Source organism: Oncorhynchus clarkii, chromosome 24, assembly GCF_045791955.1.
Source record: "Oncorhynchus clarkii lewisi isolate Uvic-CL-2024 chromosome 24, UVic_Ocla_1.0, whole genome shotgun sequence".
Taxonomy (NCBI): domain Eukaryota; kingdom Metazoa; phylum Chordata; class Actinopteri; order Salmoniformes; family Salmonidae; genus Oncorhynchus; species Oncorhynchus clarkii.
This window is the reverse complement of record NC_092170.1, coordinates 7,377,242-7,396,393: the sequence shown is the minus strand read 5'-3', so window position 1 is coordinate 7,396,393 and position 19,152 is coordinate 7,377,242. Positions and strand designations below refer to the sequence as shown.

At 43.0% G+C, this 19,152-nt stretch overlaps 1 protein-coding gene across 1 annotated transcript in view; it reads right to left on the bottom strand.

Annotated features, from left to right (window-relative positions):
• The window catches only part of LOC139382423 (leucine-rich repeat and fibronectin type III domain-containing protein 1-like protein), a 122,256-nt gene that overhangs the window by 56,235 nt on the left and 46,869 nt on the right, over window positions 1-19,152 (bottom strand). Inside the window, exon 2 of the mRNA XM_071126466.1 lies at window positions 9,204-9,427. Coding sequence (XP_070982567.1) covers window positions 9,204-9,331 — 128 coding nt within the window. The 5' untranslated portion in view covers window positions 9,332-9,427. The remainder of the gene's footprint in view (window positions 1-9,203; window positions 9,428-19,152) is intronic.

Genomic DNA, 19,152 nt, shown 5'->3' with positions numbered 1-19,152 from the left:
AGTGCTGAAGAAATAGTTATATTGACAACTTCCATCTTAGCTTGCTCGTGAATGTCTTAATCGAAATTACGGATTGCCTTTTATCCGCTCATCGTTCCCTTATGCCATAGTTTGTACATCTCAATTGTCAGCAGACAAAAAAAACAAGGATTCGCTCCATGGTGCTGAAAAGAAAGCTCTGCTGTTGGGACAGCTTTATGTTTGTGGGCACCGTTTGTCACCTTTATAGTGCAATTAAATGTATTGTTTAATGTTGTGTTGTGTAGTGGCTTTGCTGGCATGCATCTAAACATTTTTTGGGGAGTTTGCCCCACCAAGATTTACATGCTACAATCACCAGTGGGTTAAATATATGCCCTGAACGTTCTTATATCTCTTAGATATAGGACAGACACTTCAAAACCTTATTCCTTAAGATATTTTTTTTTTTTACTGTCTTTTTCAATGCATTTCTATGCGCTATAGTAGTATGGGCCATATTCAATATTTAATCAAATCCTTTGTAAATATTTGTTTAATATACCTAAAGGGGTCCTACAATTCTAAATCAAATAGCTAAAGGATCCATAACAATTCCATACGTTGGCTTAGTAGAACCCCCCCCCCCCCCCCCCCCACATCTCTATTAATGTGCAAATGTCTGCAAGGATTCCCAATTCGTCAGGAACATACTGGTTCAGAGAGATATGCAAATTGACTGCATTAACAGCGGTAACGGCTGCATAATGGACAAGGCCACCACACTGAATACGGGCACACAGAGAAAGTACAGCTGCGAGCAGCAATTCAAGACTACAAGCAGATAAGAGTTTTAGTATTATTCAAATAACGTGAAATGTGGAAAGCTTTCTTTTTTTCCAGAGATGCATTTGTTCTACAAAAATGTTGACATTTGTACCCTGTTTTCGATTCCAAATGCTTGCTACAGAGCCACCGTGTTTTCAATCAACACCGTATCGTCTGTGTGAGTGTGGCATGTGGCCTGTTGCCTTCGTAAAAGTAGTTCTGTATGTGTGAAGTTCTTACTGAAAAAAAAATCACATAAAATCACATAAAAAGGGCAGATGTTGGTTGAACAACAATACAAAAATAAATTGGAGTTTGTGCAGCTTCATTGCTAGGGACCCAGAGATCCCACATCGGTATCTTTCCCCCATGTAAAAGAGCGTTCAACAACTTACTTTCGTTTCAAAATTCCATTAATGCTCATAAAAACAAAAACAAAACTACTTCAAAGATTTGAATTCTTCTCCATACCTGAGTGACTCATGTCAGAGGAAAATAAAAACCATGAATCTCTGTCCCTCTTTCACCTGACTGGGGAGATGTTCTCTCCATCTCGTTTCTACTCGGAGCACTTTGTTTTCTCTCCATTCTCTCTGTTTCTCTCCATTCTCTCTGTTCAAAAAGTGCTTTGGTTTTTCATCACCTTTCCACAACTCGGCAGTCTCTTTGTCTCCCTGATGGGGGAAATGTTTGGTCTTTCTGTTCTTTTCTATTCATTCATAACCAAGCACTTCTTCCCAGCTCCATTATCACAAATACCTTTGGTTGATAATGGAGAAAACCTGACATGGTGGCTTTCCATTCTTGCGTTGCGTAAAAGGTTTTACCATAACGCCTGGTGCCATTTATTTGATCGAGAAAACAGGGACTTTCACGCAGATCAAAAATGTACAGAAGTAAAATAACCACAAACCTATTGAAGACATGAAAAGAATGTCCTGTCCACGAAAACAAAACATGAACGAGGCAAATCTGTCAGCTACTCCAATAATCACAGAACGGTAGAGACCAGGAGTGGCACATGAGACAGCGAGAGAGAGGGGGTGGGGTGGGGGGGTGTGAGAGAGAGCGAGCGAGAAAGGGAGAGAAATAGAGAGAGGGAGGGTGTGTGAGAGAGAGAGAGAGCGCTTTGACACCTCATCATGGTCTGCCATGACACTGACACGTCACAGGAGGAAGAGCATAGAGGGAGCGGGGGGGGGGTTCCTGTCAGAGCTCCCAGGCTCGCAGGCCTGGCATGTGGAAGATGGAAGACAGAGGATGCCCCCACCAGCAGGGCAATCAAGCTCAACAGATGGCACCAACGTCTGGGAGCCTGAGACTGCTTACGCCCAGCTAGAGCAGAACTGGTGATGGAGACGCATAAGAACCATCTGAGCAGCACATGAGTGGGTGCAAGGGGAGTGGGGAGGGATGTATAGGCACATGTGTTTGTGTGGCAGTGTGTGTGTGTGTGTGTGTGTGTGTGTGTGTGTGTGTGTGTGTGTGTGTGTGTGTGTCTGTGTGTGTGTGTGTGTGTGTGTGTGTGTGCGACAGCGTGTGTTACAGTGTGTGGGTGGATGTAGCCTACCTGAGGCTGACACACTGTAGACTAAAACATTGCCAATGCAAATGTGATTAATTAGCTAGTTATTTATAATTTCCACAAATGACACCTACTTCAAATGGTAAAGATTTTGTGTGACTGCTAATTCTTCCAATTGACATTCATGGCTGGAGTGTTATGCTTAGGGTAAAAATATGACAGTCACTTGTGTATTCATGTCTCTTCGCTATTGACAAAAACAGAGGGTAAATGAAGGTGAGAGGAGGCCAGTGAGTTGCACAAAAACGACGTAAAGATTTGAATAGAGCAGGGAAGGTAAATCGTAAGAAAGGTTTAGTACAGTACTGACATAGCAAGAGATAGATAGACGGGGGAGGGCAGGTTTTTCAAATGGGCTCCTTATAAAACACACACACACACACACACACACACACACACACACACACACACACACACACACACACACACACACACACACAATCACTAAATGCTGCAGTGTATACACACATACACACATATCCTCCCAAATGAAATGGGCAAAAAGAACCAGAGATTTAACCTATCCCAGACAGATGAAATACTATGAAAGAGTGTTTTTTTGTTCAAAAGCATAAAAGATCGTTACATCTGCCTATTCTAAATAATGGTCTTCCTTCTTCCAAGCTAAAGATAAATCACTGACACTTTATTATTCTGATGCATTGATGTGTGTTCAAATGTATATGTCATGAGTAGAGCACTTAACGGTTCCATTCTGCAACAACATCTCCTCTCACCATCACCATTTGACCGTCACCATCCAATTGAAACTCTCAATAGCCTCACATTTATTTATACTTCTGGCCATAAAAATGACACTGCATAACACCCCCACACCATAAAACATGCATATATATTCCTATGTCTTTATTAAGATTTCATGTAGTGACATGTTTGCTTCTAGGTGAGAAAATTCAATTTCAAATTTAATTTATTCTTCACACTAAATGGATTTCCAACCCTATGCAAGCCATGAAACGGGATGCCCCCTTTTCCAAATAATTCACCTAGACGTATGGAATCCATACTGTATGTGATTGGGAAAGAGGGTGTAATGTTTATGATGACCCCCAACACTCCTTTTTAGATTAGATTAGATTCAAATTTATTGTCATTGAACAGAGTCAGAATGCTCTCGACGGTGCGCCGGTAAAAGTACACCAGGATCTTAAAAAGTACAGGCGCTGCTGCACCTTTGAGACCAGGGTTGAGTTGTTGAGCGTCCAGGAGAGGTCTTCGGAGATGTAGACACCCAGGAATTTGAAGCTGGGCACACGCTCCACCTCAATGCCATCAATGAGAACTGGGGCGTGACTGCAGTTTTTAGACTTCCTGTAATCATCAATGAGCTCCTTGGTTTTCTTTGCATTGAGGACCAGGTTGTCGTCAGCGCACCATGCAGCCAGGTGCATCGCTGTTAATAATGCTGCATGGACATCGGCTAATGGCTACTGGTCCCACTCCGCTTCTTGTGTTCTCTCTAATAGCGGTCACTTTTACTTCCTGTACTGTTCCCCTTAACCCTCCCTAGACTGCAATGAGCGCTGATGGGGCCCCGGACATGACACAGGCATGAATATGAGTCAATAGAGTGGGTCCATTATCTAAGACGGAGGAGAAAAACATTTAAGCAATAAGGCACAAGGGGGTGTGGTATATGGCCAATATACCACAGCTATGGGCTGTTCTTAGTCACGACACATTGTGGAGTGCCTGGACACAGCCCTTTGCCATGGTATATTGGCCATACTGTATACCACAAACCCATGAGGTGCCTTATTGCTATTATAAACTGGTTACCAACGTAATTAGAGCAGTAAAAACAAATGTTTTGTCATACCGGTGATATACGGTCTGATATACCAGGGCTGTCAGCCAATCAGCATTCAGGGCTTGAACTACCCCATTTATAATGTCCAATAAAGTAGTGTGGATGTGCAGTGAAACCAAAACAGTACTGCTCCAGTGGTGTGTGGGCGTCGTGGAGCAGCTGTCAGCTCAAAGATGAAATTTGAACGATCCATTTCAGTGAAATGAAGGCTCTTGGAATAGAGCCCCCCTGGCACAAGCAGATTTATATTAGCTTACCAAACAATGTGGTTAGAATAACTGAACAACAACGCAAGGACAACCAAGATTGATTTTTGAGTGCCTCCGGTCTAGGCGTTTGGTCAGCGGTTGGTTGGTGCCCATCTTCAGAGGCCTTGTCAGATTGTCAGTCACAAATTACAATTAATCTACTGTTTTATAAATAATTCTGACTATTCCATCTACACCTAGTTTATATTTTATGCATAAATGAATAGAAAATCAAGGAAGGCGATAATTCATTGAAAATTAGGTGGATTTAAAACCATCCCAACCAACCCATTTCCATATACAGCAGCTGCTGTGGCTATGGAGGAGAAAAGAGATGTGCACTGGGCTTCATTATGATTCCAGCCGGACATATTTGTCAGGGATTATCTCTGAATGTCTAACACTTAATTACCGTAGGGCCACTGTGTAGGGCGTCCCTTAGAGAGCTCTGCTGGCTGGTTGGCTGCAGCTGGTACCTCTGGGGTGCCCTTCCGACCTGCCTGCCCAGTGTTACCCTTGGTCTGCCACCATGCCCTCACACCACACCATGTCCTTATCATCCAGCTGCCCAGTCAACCAAGGGCCAAGCCTTTGTATCCATTTACATTTCAGCAGACACTCTTATCCAGAGCAATTTACAGGAGCAATTGGTGTTAAGCACCTTGTTCAAGGGCATACTGACAGATTTTTCACCAAGTCAGCTAAGGGATTTGAACCAGCAACATTTCAGTTACTGTCCCAAGGCTCTTAACCACTAGGCTACCAACTGCCCGGTGTCATCATCGCTTCAGGGGAAGAGCCATATATTGAATATAGATGGTCATATTATTCAGAAACACATACAAATACCACTTTCTATGTTCTTTCATCTAGCCTGGATTTGCCTATAAGTGTATAGATTAAACAATGTCCATGCACTTGTTGTTTTTCTGCCTCTTTGTTTTATCACAGTGGAGTCAGCAATTACTAGCTATTTACTTTGCCCTTAGACAAAGTAACTCCTTAATATGATCATTCCACCCTGCTGCTCCCACATTTCACGGCTATTAACCCTTTTAAGATTTCTCTGAGCCCCTAACATTTAGGATGCAGCGCCCATTTGAGAATGAATGCATTAATCAAATAGAATCCAGAGATTGTATTTTCGATTTCTCCATTGAAATTCATGTAAAAGGCCTTGGTAAAAGTCTGTGCATATACAGTTGAAGTCGGAAGTTTACATACACCTCAGCCAAATACATTTAAACTCCTTTAAATTCCTGACATTTAATCTGAGTAAAAATTCCCTGTCTTAGGTCAGTTAGGATCACCACTTTATTTTAAGAATGTGAAATGTCAGAATAGAGAGAGTAGAGAGAATGGAGAGTAGAGAGAATTATTTATTTAAGCTTTTATTTCTTTCATCACATTCCCATTGGGTCATACATTTATATACACTCAATTAGTATTTGGTAACATTGCCTTTAAATTGTTTAACTTGGGTCAAACGTTCCGGGTGGCCTTCCACAAGCTTCCCACAATAAGTTGGGTGAATTTTGGCCCATTCCTCCTGACAGAGCTGGTGTAACTGAGTCAGGTTTGTAGGCCTCCACGCTTTTTCAGTTCTGCCCAAAAAAATCTACAGGATTGAGGTCAAGGCTTTGTAATGGCCACTCCAATACCTTGACTTTGTTGTCCAACTTTGGAAGTATGCTTGGGGTCATTGTCCATTTGGAAGGCCCATTTGCGACCAAGCTTTAACTTCCTGACAGATGTCTTGAGATGTTGCTTCAATATATCCACATAATTTTCCGTCCTCATGATGCCATCTATTTTGTGAAGTGCAGCAGTCCCTCCTGCAGCAAAGCACCCCCACAACATGATGCTGCCACCCCCGTGCTTCATTGTTGGGATGGTGTTCTTCGGCTTGCAAGCCTCCCCCTTTTCCCTCCAAACATAATGATGGTCATTATGGCCAAACAGTTCTATTTTTGTTTCATTAGACCAGAGGACATTTCTCCAAAAAGTATCATCTTTGTCCCCATGTGCAGTTGCAAACTGTAGTCTGGCTTTTTTTATAGTGGTTTTGGAGCAGTGGCTTTTTTCTTGCTTAGCGTTCTTTCAGGTTATGTCGATATAGGACTCTTTTTACTGTGGATATAGATACATTTACACCTGTTTCCCCAAGCATTTTCACAAGGTCCTGCTGTTGTTTTGGGATTGATTTGCACTTTTCGCAACAAAGTATGTACATCTCTAGGAGACAGAACGTGTCTCCTTCCTGAGCGGTATTGATGGCTGCGTGGTCCAATGGTGTTTATACTTGCGTACTATTGTTTGTACAGATAAACGTGGTACCTTCAGGCTTTTGGAAATTGCTCCCAACGATGAACCAGACTTGTGGAGGTCTACAGATTTTTTTGGGATGTCTTGGCTGATTTATTTTGATTTTCCCATGATGTCAAGCAAAGAGGCACTGAGTTCGAAGGTAGGCCTTGAAATACATCCACAGGTACACCTCCAATTGACTCAAATGGTGTCAATTAGCCTATCAGAAGCTTCTAAAGCCATGACATAATTTTCTGGAATTTTCCAAGCTGTTTAAAGGCCCAGTCAACTTAGTGTATGTAAACTTTTGACCCACTGGAATTGTGATGCAGTGAATTATAAGTGAAATAATCTATCGGTAAACAATTGTTGGAAATATTACTTAATCAGGAAAGTATATGGACAGAGCTCGAGATTCAACTATGACAGTAGTTGTTTAGTTCATGAATTGATCTATGTGTAAACAAACACCTTTTGATTGGTGAGTTTATCACGAGAATAGCTCTTGCTGTATCTCACACACACACACACACACACACACACACACACACACACACACACACACACACACACACACACACACACACACACACACACAAAAATATCACTAAATGCTGCAGTGTATACACACACACACACTGCAGTACGCACACTGCAGTACACACACACACACACACACACACACACACACACACACACACACACACACACACACACACACACATTGCAGTATACACACACACACAAAATAACTAAATACTGCAGTGACAGTCACAACAAGTTTGCTGGTTCACATCTATCTTTAGGGCATATTCAGAACACATTATACTGTAAGAAGTGGTGGCGAATAAGATTACACTCTTAGGAAAAAAAATGCTATTTCGAACCCTTTGAAGAACAGTTTTTGGTTCCAGGTAGAACCATTAACACAGAGGGTTCTACATAGAATCCAAAAGGATTCTACCTGGAACCAAAAGGGTTTAACCTGGAACCAAAAAGGATTCTCCTATGGGGACAGCAGAAGAACCCGTTTCAATCCCTTTTTTCTAATGGTGTAGCTTGATGGAGAAACCTCAAGGACTGATTTACAAAATATGAATTGCATTTAAATGGTTTTCATGTTTATACAGTGTCACCTTTGGTGTGCCAAATGAATGGCAAACCATTGAAAGAATGCTGTTGTCAGTTCCACTGCACTAATGCATGTTGACTTCCAGTGCTCGGTCCTTGCTCTCCAGATTGTTTACCCTACACCCTAACACTTGGGGAAAAGTGGCAAAAAATCTCCCTGGAAAGGGTTCAAGTACAGTGTCTCTTTCTATGACTGGGGACTTTATGTTCACATTCTAAGCTGTCTCTCTATCTCTGCCATCTAACATGACTCTAATCAATGTGAAGTGGGTCAAAGGAGCCTCTCTAAGAATAGGCCAGGCACTCTCCCTTCGAGGGAATAAGCCATGTAGCCTCCTCATGTACAACCTTCCTGTCCCAACCATCACTTTCCCCGGCCCGGCACTCCCCTACCCTGCTTGGCAGCAGCTAAAGTGACGTTGCCCTTGGCATGCCCAGGGAGACTGGAATGTGGGGGGGGGGGGGGGGGGGTTCTCTATCAGTCTTATTCCCTAGACCCCTCAATCTCAACTCTGTACCTCGAAGCCAGTTCTTCTGCCAGTTCCGTTTTTTTGTCATTGTTCCTCTCCAATCAGGGACTGATTTAGACCCGGGACACCAGGTATGTGCAATTAATTATCCGGTAGAAAAGAAAACCAGCAGGGTCCAGACCTCGTAGGGTCAGAGTTGAGTACTCATGCACTAGACCATACGGTATACTCCAGTGACATTTAATCACTATTTAAGAGGAATTAAGCCACTATTACTACCAAAGATGTGGCCCATTTACTCTAATTAGGAGTTTTAGTTCTGGTGCCTGTATTATCCAAATAAGCACCCACTTGTCAATGGCGTGCTCCTCGAATCACATGACATCATCCAGCTAATGAGTGTGTTTACCTGGCAGTGTGTACAGTGAAATATGAGAACCTGCATCCAGAATGTGCATTAAAGCATCAACTACCTTGGAGTCTTAATTGCATACACATCATGGAACAAGCAGTTAATTGCAAGTCGTTTATCATGTTTACACATTCAACTAGGGGATATCAGGGTAGAGCAAGTCATTATTTCATCAACATTTCCTACAGTAAGTTAGTCTGCAGCTGCTGTGTGACACAGGGTCAAAGTCTCCCGCAGACTGTATAGAAGTCAGCTATGCTCCAATATCCGCACTAGCATACTAGCCTACCACTTAGTATGAAGAAATGCTTTGGCCATGAACTCTAAGTAGATAGTATTCTAGGGAAGGTATCGGAACACAGCCACGTCATGTTCTGTCCTTGAGGGTAAAAAGAAAATAAAAAACCCACCGAGGCCATGCTATTCAGCGTACCTTATAGACGTGGAGGGGAAGCCGCCACTTGGCGTCGTCCACAAGCCGGCGGCCTGGGCTCTCATCCGTGTATGTGTATGTGGGTAGCCTCCACTCTGTTCTATGTTGACAGCTTTGGCTGGACTCATGTTGACAGCTTTTACTTTGGCTGGACTCAAGCCTGCCCGACGTTAAGACTCCTCTCCGCCTGTCATTGGCTCAGCTCGGGCCACCTGCCAATCTGCCTGTGATTGACAGGGAAAGAAAAAAAAACACAGATGAGGAAAATAAAAACACACACCAACTGTCACTTTTACAGATACATTTACATATAAAGTTAATTAGCTCGACCATGACAGAAAACTGATTACGTCTTAGAGAACAGACAGAAAAACAAGAAGTTGAAAAATAACGAATTTTCCACCGGAGCTGAGTATAGGAGACGTTTCAGAAATTGCTTTTCATTCATCAATACGCGGTGGCCTTGAGCAGTGTGGGCGATAAATGATAAACAATTTATGTTGAATTTAAATGAAAAATCCCAAAAGATTTACATGATTTGACTGTGGTAGCTGACTGTGCATATTCACAAGAGACAATGACATGAAAGTTGTGGATAGAGCTTTGTAATAAGGTCATGTTCACACACAGATTATATGGGATTTCTTTTTTTGGGGGGGGGGGGGATTTGGACTGCTACAGGGGATTTGGGTAATGGTTGCATTGAGAAAGCCGGTGAGATCAAGCGCTCAGTTGAAATCTCTGGCAGCTCATCGTTGCGTCATAATTTTTCTTGTGGCCCTTCAGGGCTTGAATATACATTTCAAACAGACCTCAGGAAGGCTCAGTCATCCCTGTATCTATTAGCATGTTTTATATCTGTCATGCAAACCCTACAGAGTAGACAATATGCACACTGAGTTACACTGCATGGGACCTGAACTGGACAACTGAACTGATCACTACAGCATTGCAGCCTTTGCACCTTGAATGCATTTCTCTCAGTGGGAAACTAAAACATTTTGTAGTGCTTGTCTAATCAGACAAATTAACATGCTAATATTACTGTTAAATAAACAAACAAAGCAACACCTGATTAAACCTATTCATTAATGAATATTGAAGGATTTTCTGCTCTATCGACTGGATATGTATTCGTTTAGCAATACATGCATCCCTACAGGCATCTACTGAGTTGTAAATTAGTCACACTAGTGAGTTATGTTATCCCCTTTAATCAGAGACAGCGTTAGACATGATACTAGAGGATAAAATCGAAACATGACGAGGCACACACACGTAAACATGGACTCACGTGTGCATAGTCACTCACTCACGCACTCACGCACTCACTGACATACCCTGAGGTTTGGCATCTTGGCCGTGTCATAAAGACAACATCAAATGAAATCTTTCCACTCTAATAACAGCCTCCCCTGCACCGTCTCAAATCAGCTCCATCTGACAGCCAGAGCAGCCAGTCTGGCAAGCAGGAGACAGTGTCACAGTTTTTCTTCTTCTACAGTTCATGTAATCGCTCCCTCGCACTATCAACATCAACCCTGCACAGCTCTCCTATCTCGCAGTACAGCAGCTGGAATTCGAGCCTAGCACTCTGGTGCTTTACAACCCTCTGATATTGCTAATAGCTGGAAAGGTCAAAGGTACATCTTAGTAGAATGGTTGCTCAGGCTTATCAGTAGGACAGTCTCCCCCTCTTCCTTTTTAAAATCGTTCACATCTGACATCTAAGGCAAGGGGTTTCAAGGTCGGCTCAAACGTGGAAATCAAACAAAATTAGAAGAGAGCTTGGAATCAACCATCCCTCTATTTGCACAAGATTCATCACCTGGGGTTTCCTTTAACGGTTGGTCGCCCCAATGTGGACCCGTTGCTGTGTTCCTCATCTGAGACGTGTCCGAGGCAGCTAGAGAGCAACATTTATCAGTCCAGCAGGTCTTGCTCATACTGATGTCTCCGGTGGTGGTCAGTGGTCAGCGGTCACACAGGGTGTCAGACCTCTCCGCAAGTAAGGCGTTAGGATGGAGTCAACTGAACTGTCTTCTAAAATGGACCTTCGTGGCTCTGATTGTCTCTGAACTCGCCACAACCCAATCGTTTACAGCAGATGGGTGGTTATGGTCATCTGATGACCAGAAGTCCCGGCATGAGCAGGCCAGAAGCCAACCTTCTCTCTGTTCCCCAGGTGTGAGGGTAGAGGAAGGCAAAAGATCCAGAAATGGCTGCAACCTGCAAACGTTCCTCCCTAACCAACCAATATGCAGTGTGTAGTCACTCCAGTCAGCAAAGGAGACAGGTTGTCATGTTGTTACTGCATTGTTTTTTGTTTGTTTTTGTTGTTGTTGTGGAAGATGCACCTGTCATTTCTTCAACGAAGGGATTTGTCACAAGCTGCAACACTTCGACATGCCCGTGTCTCCTTTCACTGTCAGTATGACACATGGTTCTTCTGAAGATATTGAATTACAGGTACTAGATGTACATTGGGCCTAGTAGGCTGCTACTAAAAAACTTGAGTGCCGTGCTAAAGCAATGAGTGACTATGTTATGGACAGTGCTTCTTAACAGCCACTCCATTGTGAAGGTGTTTTCTGGTTTTAAGGCTTCCAGGGGCTGAGTCATAGTGCAGAAAGAAAAGGGTCGATGTGAATGCAGATCGATTTGCTCACTGCAACACTGCAGCCACATGGAAATGCTTTCATCTGGCTCTCCTTAACAGCCTAGGTAAGCAATAGTCACTCGACACACATTAGCCAGTCCGACCAGTGCATTCCAACCACTAGGAAAACACAGTGAGGTAAACAAGAGTGTCTGAGAGTGGATCTAAACCAAACAGTCTAAGAAGAGCCAGTCCCCCCCCCCCCCCCCTACTCTCCATGAGGGATAAAACAACATATGCTGACTTCAAGGCAATCCAAACGTTATTAGTCTTGGATGAACAATTGACAATCCTCAAGATGCTCAGCCCATTTGAGTTCAAGGGAGAAAGAGAGAGAGAGAGAGAGCTTCACTTAAGCACTTTCTCAGCTTGCGACCCTGTCAGTCTTTGAATTCAGTCAAGCCAACCCCATAACCCCCCCCCCCCCTCCCCAAATAGCTAACCTCAGGAGAAAACAAGGAGAGAGAATGTGTATGTGTGATAAAGAGAGAGAGAGAGAAAACAGCAAGCAAGAAAGAAAGAGAATGAGAAAGGGGGGAAAGCACTTACTTAGAGTTTTCCCAGCATGCTTTGTACCTCAAATCCACTGCACACATCCGCCCTCGCCCAAAAAGCACAATCAGATAGATTTAGGTTGGGAGTGACAACGATGGAGAAATCTAATTGCTATTTCACGATTTTGGGAGGAGAAAATGGCTCCCATTCGCTGTAGGCCCCACTGTCCAAAGAGCAATTTTCTCTATATTATAAAGATGATGAGCCACCCTGACCACAGAGCCAGGAGTGAGCATGAATTGTTTCACTCTGGGGGAGAAACAGAGATATATATATAGAGAGAGGGTGAGACAGAGAGATACCTGGCATATGAGTGATGGGCTATAAAAAACACCCAGCTTCAATCCAAATCACCCTGCTCTGGAGTGCAGAGGCAGAACGGCCTGTACTTTCTTCCTATGGAGGTACTACCTGTACTTTCTTCCTATGGAATAACCTGTGTGATGAATTGGAGTTGCAGAGGGCAGCGTCAATGGGCCAGCCTCCCATTTAGTTGAAATGTGAGCAAAGGTGGTTAGGTAAAGTCAAGGCAACATTACATTACATTAAATGAAATGTCAATCAATCAATCACACTAGCGGTTATGTAAAAAAAACATACACCACATGCCCAAAAGTATGTGGACATCTGCTCATTCCAAAATCATGGGCATTAATATGGAGTTGCCCCCCCCCCCCTTTGCTGCTATAATAGCCTCCACTCTTCTGGGAAGGCTTTTCACTAAATGTTATGATGGTGCCACATTGGAAGTCACTGAGCTCTTCAGTAAGGCAATTCGACTGCCAATGTTTCTCTATGGAGATTGCATGGCTGTGTACTTGACGTGTCAGCAATGGGTGTGGCTGAAATAGCCGAATCCACTAATTTGAAGGGTTGTCCACATACATTTAATTTGCATAGAAAAACACATACAGGTTAACATGATGTTTGCCAATGGCAAATGTTAAAGACAAGGTATGTCTGGTTTTGTATGGCAGGCCCAGCCTTGACTTGAACAAAATCCTGCTTAAGTTTACATTCATTGTTGGCTTCACCTGCTAGCCTCTTTAATCGTGACTTTGCCAAAGTAATTTTATTTGCCTATGTCGAGAGGTTTAATTCAATCATGATTTGGAAAGAAATCATATTTTTTTCAAAGCTTTATTCTGAAAGGACCCTAAGCTACAGTATTCTGAGGAAAACTTTGGAGAGTAAACTAGGGGAACTAGAGTTTAGCAATTCTATCATTTCTCAATTCCAATCCAGACGTGAGAGGAACAGCAAGTATGCTCAGATTTCTTTACACTTTCAAATTGCTGCCTCAACTCAACCTTGCATCTCCGTGGAGTGAATACAGAGTGTGCGTGTTTGTGTGTGTCTGTCTGTCTGTCTGTGATATGGGTGGATGGCTGAGAGATGAAATACACAGTGAAGAGGATGATCAATGCTACACAGTTTAACCCCACAGCACCACATAAAACATGTACTTGATTACTGCCAGAAACATATGCCCTCGCTACATATCAAATAGAATTAAAGCCATTAAGAGCCTCCAATGGGCATTGAATTGCAGGTGGAAGGCAGGGCCAATGAACCTCAATGCATAAGACAAGCGACAGACCTTGAGTCTCATTCTCCAATCAATTTATGTCAACAGCAGAGATATAATCAAATTAGTGCTGCACTCACAATGGCGTCGCCCAGTCGAGCAACAACTGCCTCCGTAAAGTGGGCTGGAGGCAGGTGACCTTGCACTCATACACTCTGAGAAAAAAGGGTTCCAAAAGTGTTCTTTGGCTGTCCCAATATAACCATTTCTGGTTTCAGGTTGAACCCTTTTGGGTTCCATGAAGAAAGGGCTCTTCACGGAACCCAAAAAGGGTTCTACCTGGAACCAAAAAAGCGTTAATCAAAAGCATCTCCTATGGGGACAGCCAAAGAAATATTTGAGGTCCTAGATGGCATCTTTTTTTTCTAAGAGTGTAGGAAGACATGTCAGAAAATGCAGTGCAGTGCTTCCAGAGGAATGTAGAAAAAAGAAAAGGAAATAGGAGAGGTAGAAAAGAGGAGAGCGAGAAAGCAGCGTGAGGCCTGTTCCATCTCATGCCAGGGTATCTCGGGATAACTGGGTTGAGATCAGCCTTGTCAAACAAAGACGTGGTAGCTGCTATTTTAAGAGGTGGGGTGAAGATGGGTGTGAGGCGTGCTTCCCCCCCTCCTGCTGTGTCTGGGAAGTGGGTGAGAAAGAAGGTGGAAGGTTTATCACACAATCACACTCCCTGTACAGGTAGGCTTACAACAGTAACAAGCACAGGCAGCCACCAAAGACAGACTCCACCACACTTCAGACAGTAGTAATCTCCACCAATCAGTTTTGAAGTCAAACTTTATTTGGTCACAGGCCAAAAATCGCATCATCGTGTATTCTGCTGATTTTCCTACTTTTCAGATAACCCGAAAAGACCGTTTTAAATGTTCATCTGGGAGTGGGTGACACACAGTCATACATGTGTTTCTGTGCACATCTTCAAAGTCATGCTAATGCATGTCCAAATAGGAGTCATGTTCACTTTTCCCTTTCAAGACGATTTGATACATGTATCATGGGCTCCTTCCTATACAATACATGAACGATACGTGGACCGATGCACTCGCATCTTAAACGTTTGAACCGGGGACCGATGTGTATCGGTGAATCGTCACATCTCTAGAAATATATACATTTAAATATAATACTTCATGACTGAAGAGACTGTGTCATTCACAGTTCGGGGGCCATAAGTATCATGTCATTAAGCTAGTTTTTCCAATAAATACCATCAGTTTCTTGTAGTGGTGTTTACTATTTAATAAATCATTGAATCGACCTGCGTCACTGAGAGTAGTGTGCAGCCAGAAACCCCTTATTTGAGAACTGATTCCGAAGAAGCCTAAAATAACGTGTGTCACTGTCAAAGCCCTCGTATCAATTTCTATCTCCTTCTTCCCCTCTTCAAAGGGAGCTCAGTGTCCCCCTGTGATTGATGTCAGATCCAATAAGGAAGCTGACGCAGAAAACCTCATCAAATTATACCCTGTCTTTTTGACAGGAAGTCGGCCTGGGTTCAAGACTTTACCTACTCCCCCGTGGGCATTAATTGATTTCTCCCGTCTGCCCTGACATGCCGTATTCATCTCAGATACTGAGAGATTTACACCGCTGCCAAAGAGTACCATCTAAGAGCACTTAATTGAATTACTGTCATACAGTCTTTAGTTAATTGCCGTCCTAATAATGCACCACATTCCCTTGTCTGGGAGAGAGATGGTGCATTTAAGTACATGGAAGAACTGACTTCATACTATGGAGGCAGAGGGAAGAAAGGGATTTGAAACCTCAATCCCTTGTTAAGTTGTTATCCTCCCCTGAATCTCTGGCAGTCATTTTGTCAAGTGCAGCCACATCAGGACTGGCTAGTCAGTGAAACAGATTGTATTGCACAACTTCCTCCGAGTACTAGCTACTTTTGCCAAGGTGCATGTTCTGTCTACTTGAGAATGATGTAGCCTGGCGCCATTATCTTGTCTCGGTGAAGAGGAAATGGGTGGGAGAGGAAACAGTAAACAATTTACCGTTCTTAACAAGGCTGTCTATCATCAGATTGTTACATATTGGAAAGGAGGGCAGATTGTACAGAAATCATTGGGCATGGCAAAATGTCAAGCACACATAAGACGTTATGCCATATTTATTAGGAATTCAATCAAATAACGAAATAATACATGCACGTAAATATCGTCTACTGGGTCACGATGCAGACAGACGGTTGCCTTTTACAGGATATTAAATGGGCCATTTGAATACAGTATATGAGTCACACTATCCTTGGATTGGTGGGCACATCACATTAGATTCCATTGGCTCCTTATAAAAGGGAAATTTAATAAAGACACTGTCGTGGAATGTGTGCTGTACAATGCAGCATGAATATTATCCAGTATGACAGACATCCAGTTGCACTTGTAATTGGTGAAGACTGGCCATATTCAGCTTACAAAATGCATGTTCTTCTGTAAATAGGCTAGGTCTAATCATAAGCTCAACATAACATATATCAAAATATACAGAAAAGTTTCTGAACCACGTAAATATTTGAACAACAACATGCCAGTGTAGAGGTGTTTACAAGGAGCAGTTGATAAGGCTCAGCATGGTAATGTGTGGTCATATGAGCACAGGGAAATGGAGGCAACGTGCCGGTGCGCTTATATTGCTCATCACTAGAGATTGTTTGTCATTCAAGCCTCAACATGCTCTCCAAATTCATTGACCCCTCCTGCGAGAGATTGAATTTTGTATAAGGGTGAAAGTCTATGTGGTCTCCAAAACTTGAAGAATACTTACCGGTATTATAATAACAGACATGAGCAGGTGAAGTGACTCTCAATAACAGGCAGGCTAACATTATGCATGCACTCTGGTGAGGATGCATACGTTAGCATGCTCAGATATTGGTTTCAGTTGCTGGGTGGCATTGGGCATAGTGCATAGTCAGATATAATATTGCATTGCACAGTCAGTGCAAAGAGGGGATGGATCTCAAATGTGATCTGACCCTAACCTTCAGCTGAAAAGGCAATGAAATGAATATATATACAGTGGGGCAAAAAAGTATTTAGTCAGCCACCAATTGTGCAAGTTTACCCACTTAAAAAGATGAGAGAGGCCTGCAATTTCCATCATAGGTACACTTCAACTATGACAGACAAAATGAGATTTTTTTTCTCCAGAAAATCACATTGTAGGATTTTTATGAATTTATTTGCAAATTGTGGTGGAAAATAAGTATTTGGTCACCTACAAACAAGCAAGATTTCTGGCTCTCACAGACCTGTAACTTCTTCTTTAAGAGGCTCCTCCAAACTCCACTATGGCCAAGACCAAAGAGCTGTCAAAGGACACCAAAAACAAAATTGTAGACCTGCACCAGGCTGGGAAGACTGAATCTGCAATAGGTAAGCAGCTTGGTTTGAAGAAATCAACTGTGGGAGCAATTATTAGGAAATGGAAGACCTACAAGACCACTGATAATCTCCCTCGATCTGGGGCTCCACGCAAGATCTCACCCCGTGGGGTCAAAATGATCACAAGAACGGTGGGCAAAAATCCCAGAACCACACGGGGGGGCCTAGAGAATGACCTGCAGAGAGCTGTGACCAAAGTAACAAAGCCTACCATCAGTAACACACTACGCCGCCAGGGACTCAAATCCTGCAGTGCCAGACGTGTACCCCTGCTTAAGCTAGTATATGTCCAGGCCCGTCTGAAGTTTGCTAGAGAGCATTTGGATGATCCAGAAGAAGATTGGGAGAATGTGATACGGTCAGATGAAACCAAAATTTAACTTTTTGGTAAAAACTCAACTCTTTGTGTTTGGAGGACAAAGAATGCTGAGTTGCATCCAAAGAACACCATACCTACTGTGAAGCATGGGGTGGAAACATCATGCTTTGGGGCTGTTTTTCTGCGAAGGGACCAGGACGACTGATCCGTGTAAAGGAAGGAATGAATGGGGCCATGTATCGTGAGATTTTGAGTGAAAACCTCCTTCCATCAGCAAGGGCATTGAAGATGAAACGTGGCTGGGTCTTTCAGCATGACAGTGATCCCAAACACACCGCCCGGGCAACGAAGGAGTGGCTTCGTAAGAAGCATTTCAAGGTCCTGGAGTGGCCTAGCTAGTCTCCAGATCTCAACCCCATAGAAAATCTTTGGAGGGAGTTGAAAGTCCATGTTGCCCAGCAACAGCCCCAAAACATCACTGCTCTAGAGGAGATCTGCATGGAGGAATGGGCCAAAATACCAGCAACAGTGTGTGAACCTTGTGAAGACTTACAGAAAACGTTTGACCTCTGTCATTGCCAACAAAGGGTGTATAACAAAGTATTGAGAAACTTTTGTTATTGACCAAATATTTATTTTCCACCATAATTTGCAAATAAATTTAGTAAAAATCCTACAATGTGATTTTCTGGATTTTTTTTCTAATTTTGTCTGTCATAGTTGAAGTGCACCTATGATGAAAATTACAGGCCTCTCTCATCTTTTTAAGTGGGAGAACTTGCACAATTGGTGGCTGACTAAATACTTTTTTGCCCCACTGTATATTTTGTATCTTTATTTTAACTACGCAAGTTAGTTAAGAACAAATTCTTATTTTCAATGATGGCCTAGGAACAGTGGGTTAACTGCCTGTTCAGGGGCAGAACGACAGATTTGTACCTTGCTCTAACCACTAGGCTACCCTGCCGCCCCGGCTCAAGATGGCTGCTTCACCCTGAAAGACAAATCCCTATCAAGCAGTCCTTATTTTCTCAAAGAGACCAAGAAGAGCGATAATCTTCATCTAATCTTGGCCAAGTACTTGTTGTGAAATTGGAAAAAACTGAATCTTAAGAACAGTAATTTTGTCCAAATGCCTGTTCACAAGAGCTCTTAAACACCACCGCACCTCAACACGGACAATCACCTTCAACACTCTGGGGCATATGTTCACACCACTCGCACATTCACACAACACTAACTAGGCATCCATCAAGACCAATTTCCCACTCCCTCCCAATTATTATCTGGGAAAACTCCCGCCTCCTTGAGATGGGGCCTCCACCCCCCGGAGTAGGCTCCATGCAGTAGCAGGTTGGAACTTTCATCACAGCAGGGTTATTTTGAATGGCTGCTCTGGGATCAGATCTGGGATCAAGTGGTAGGTCGTACGG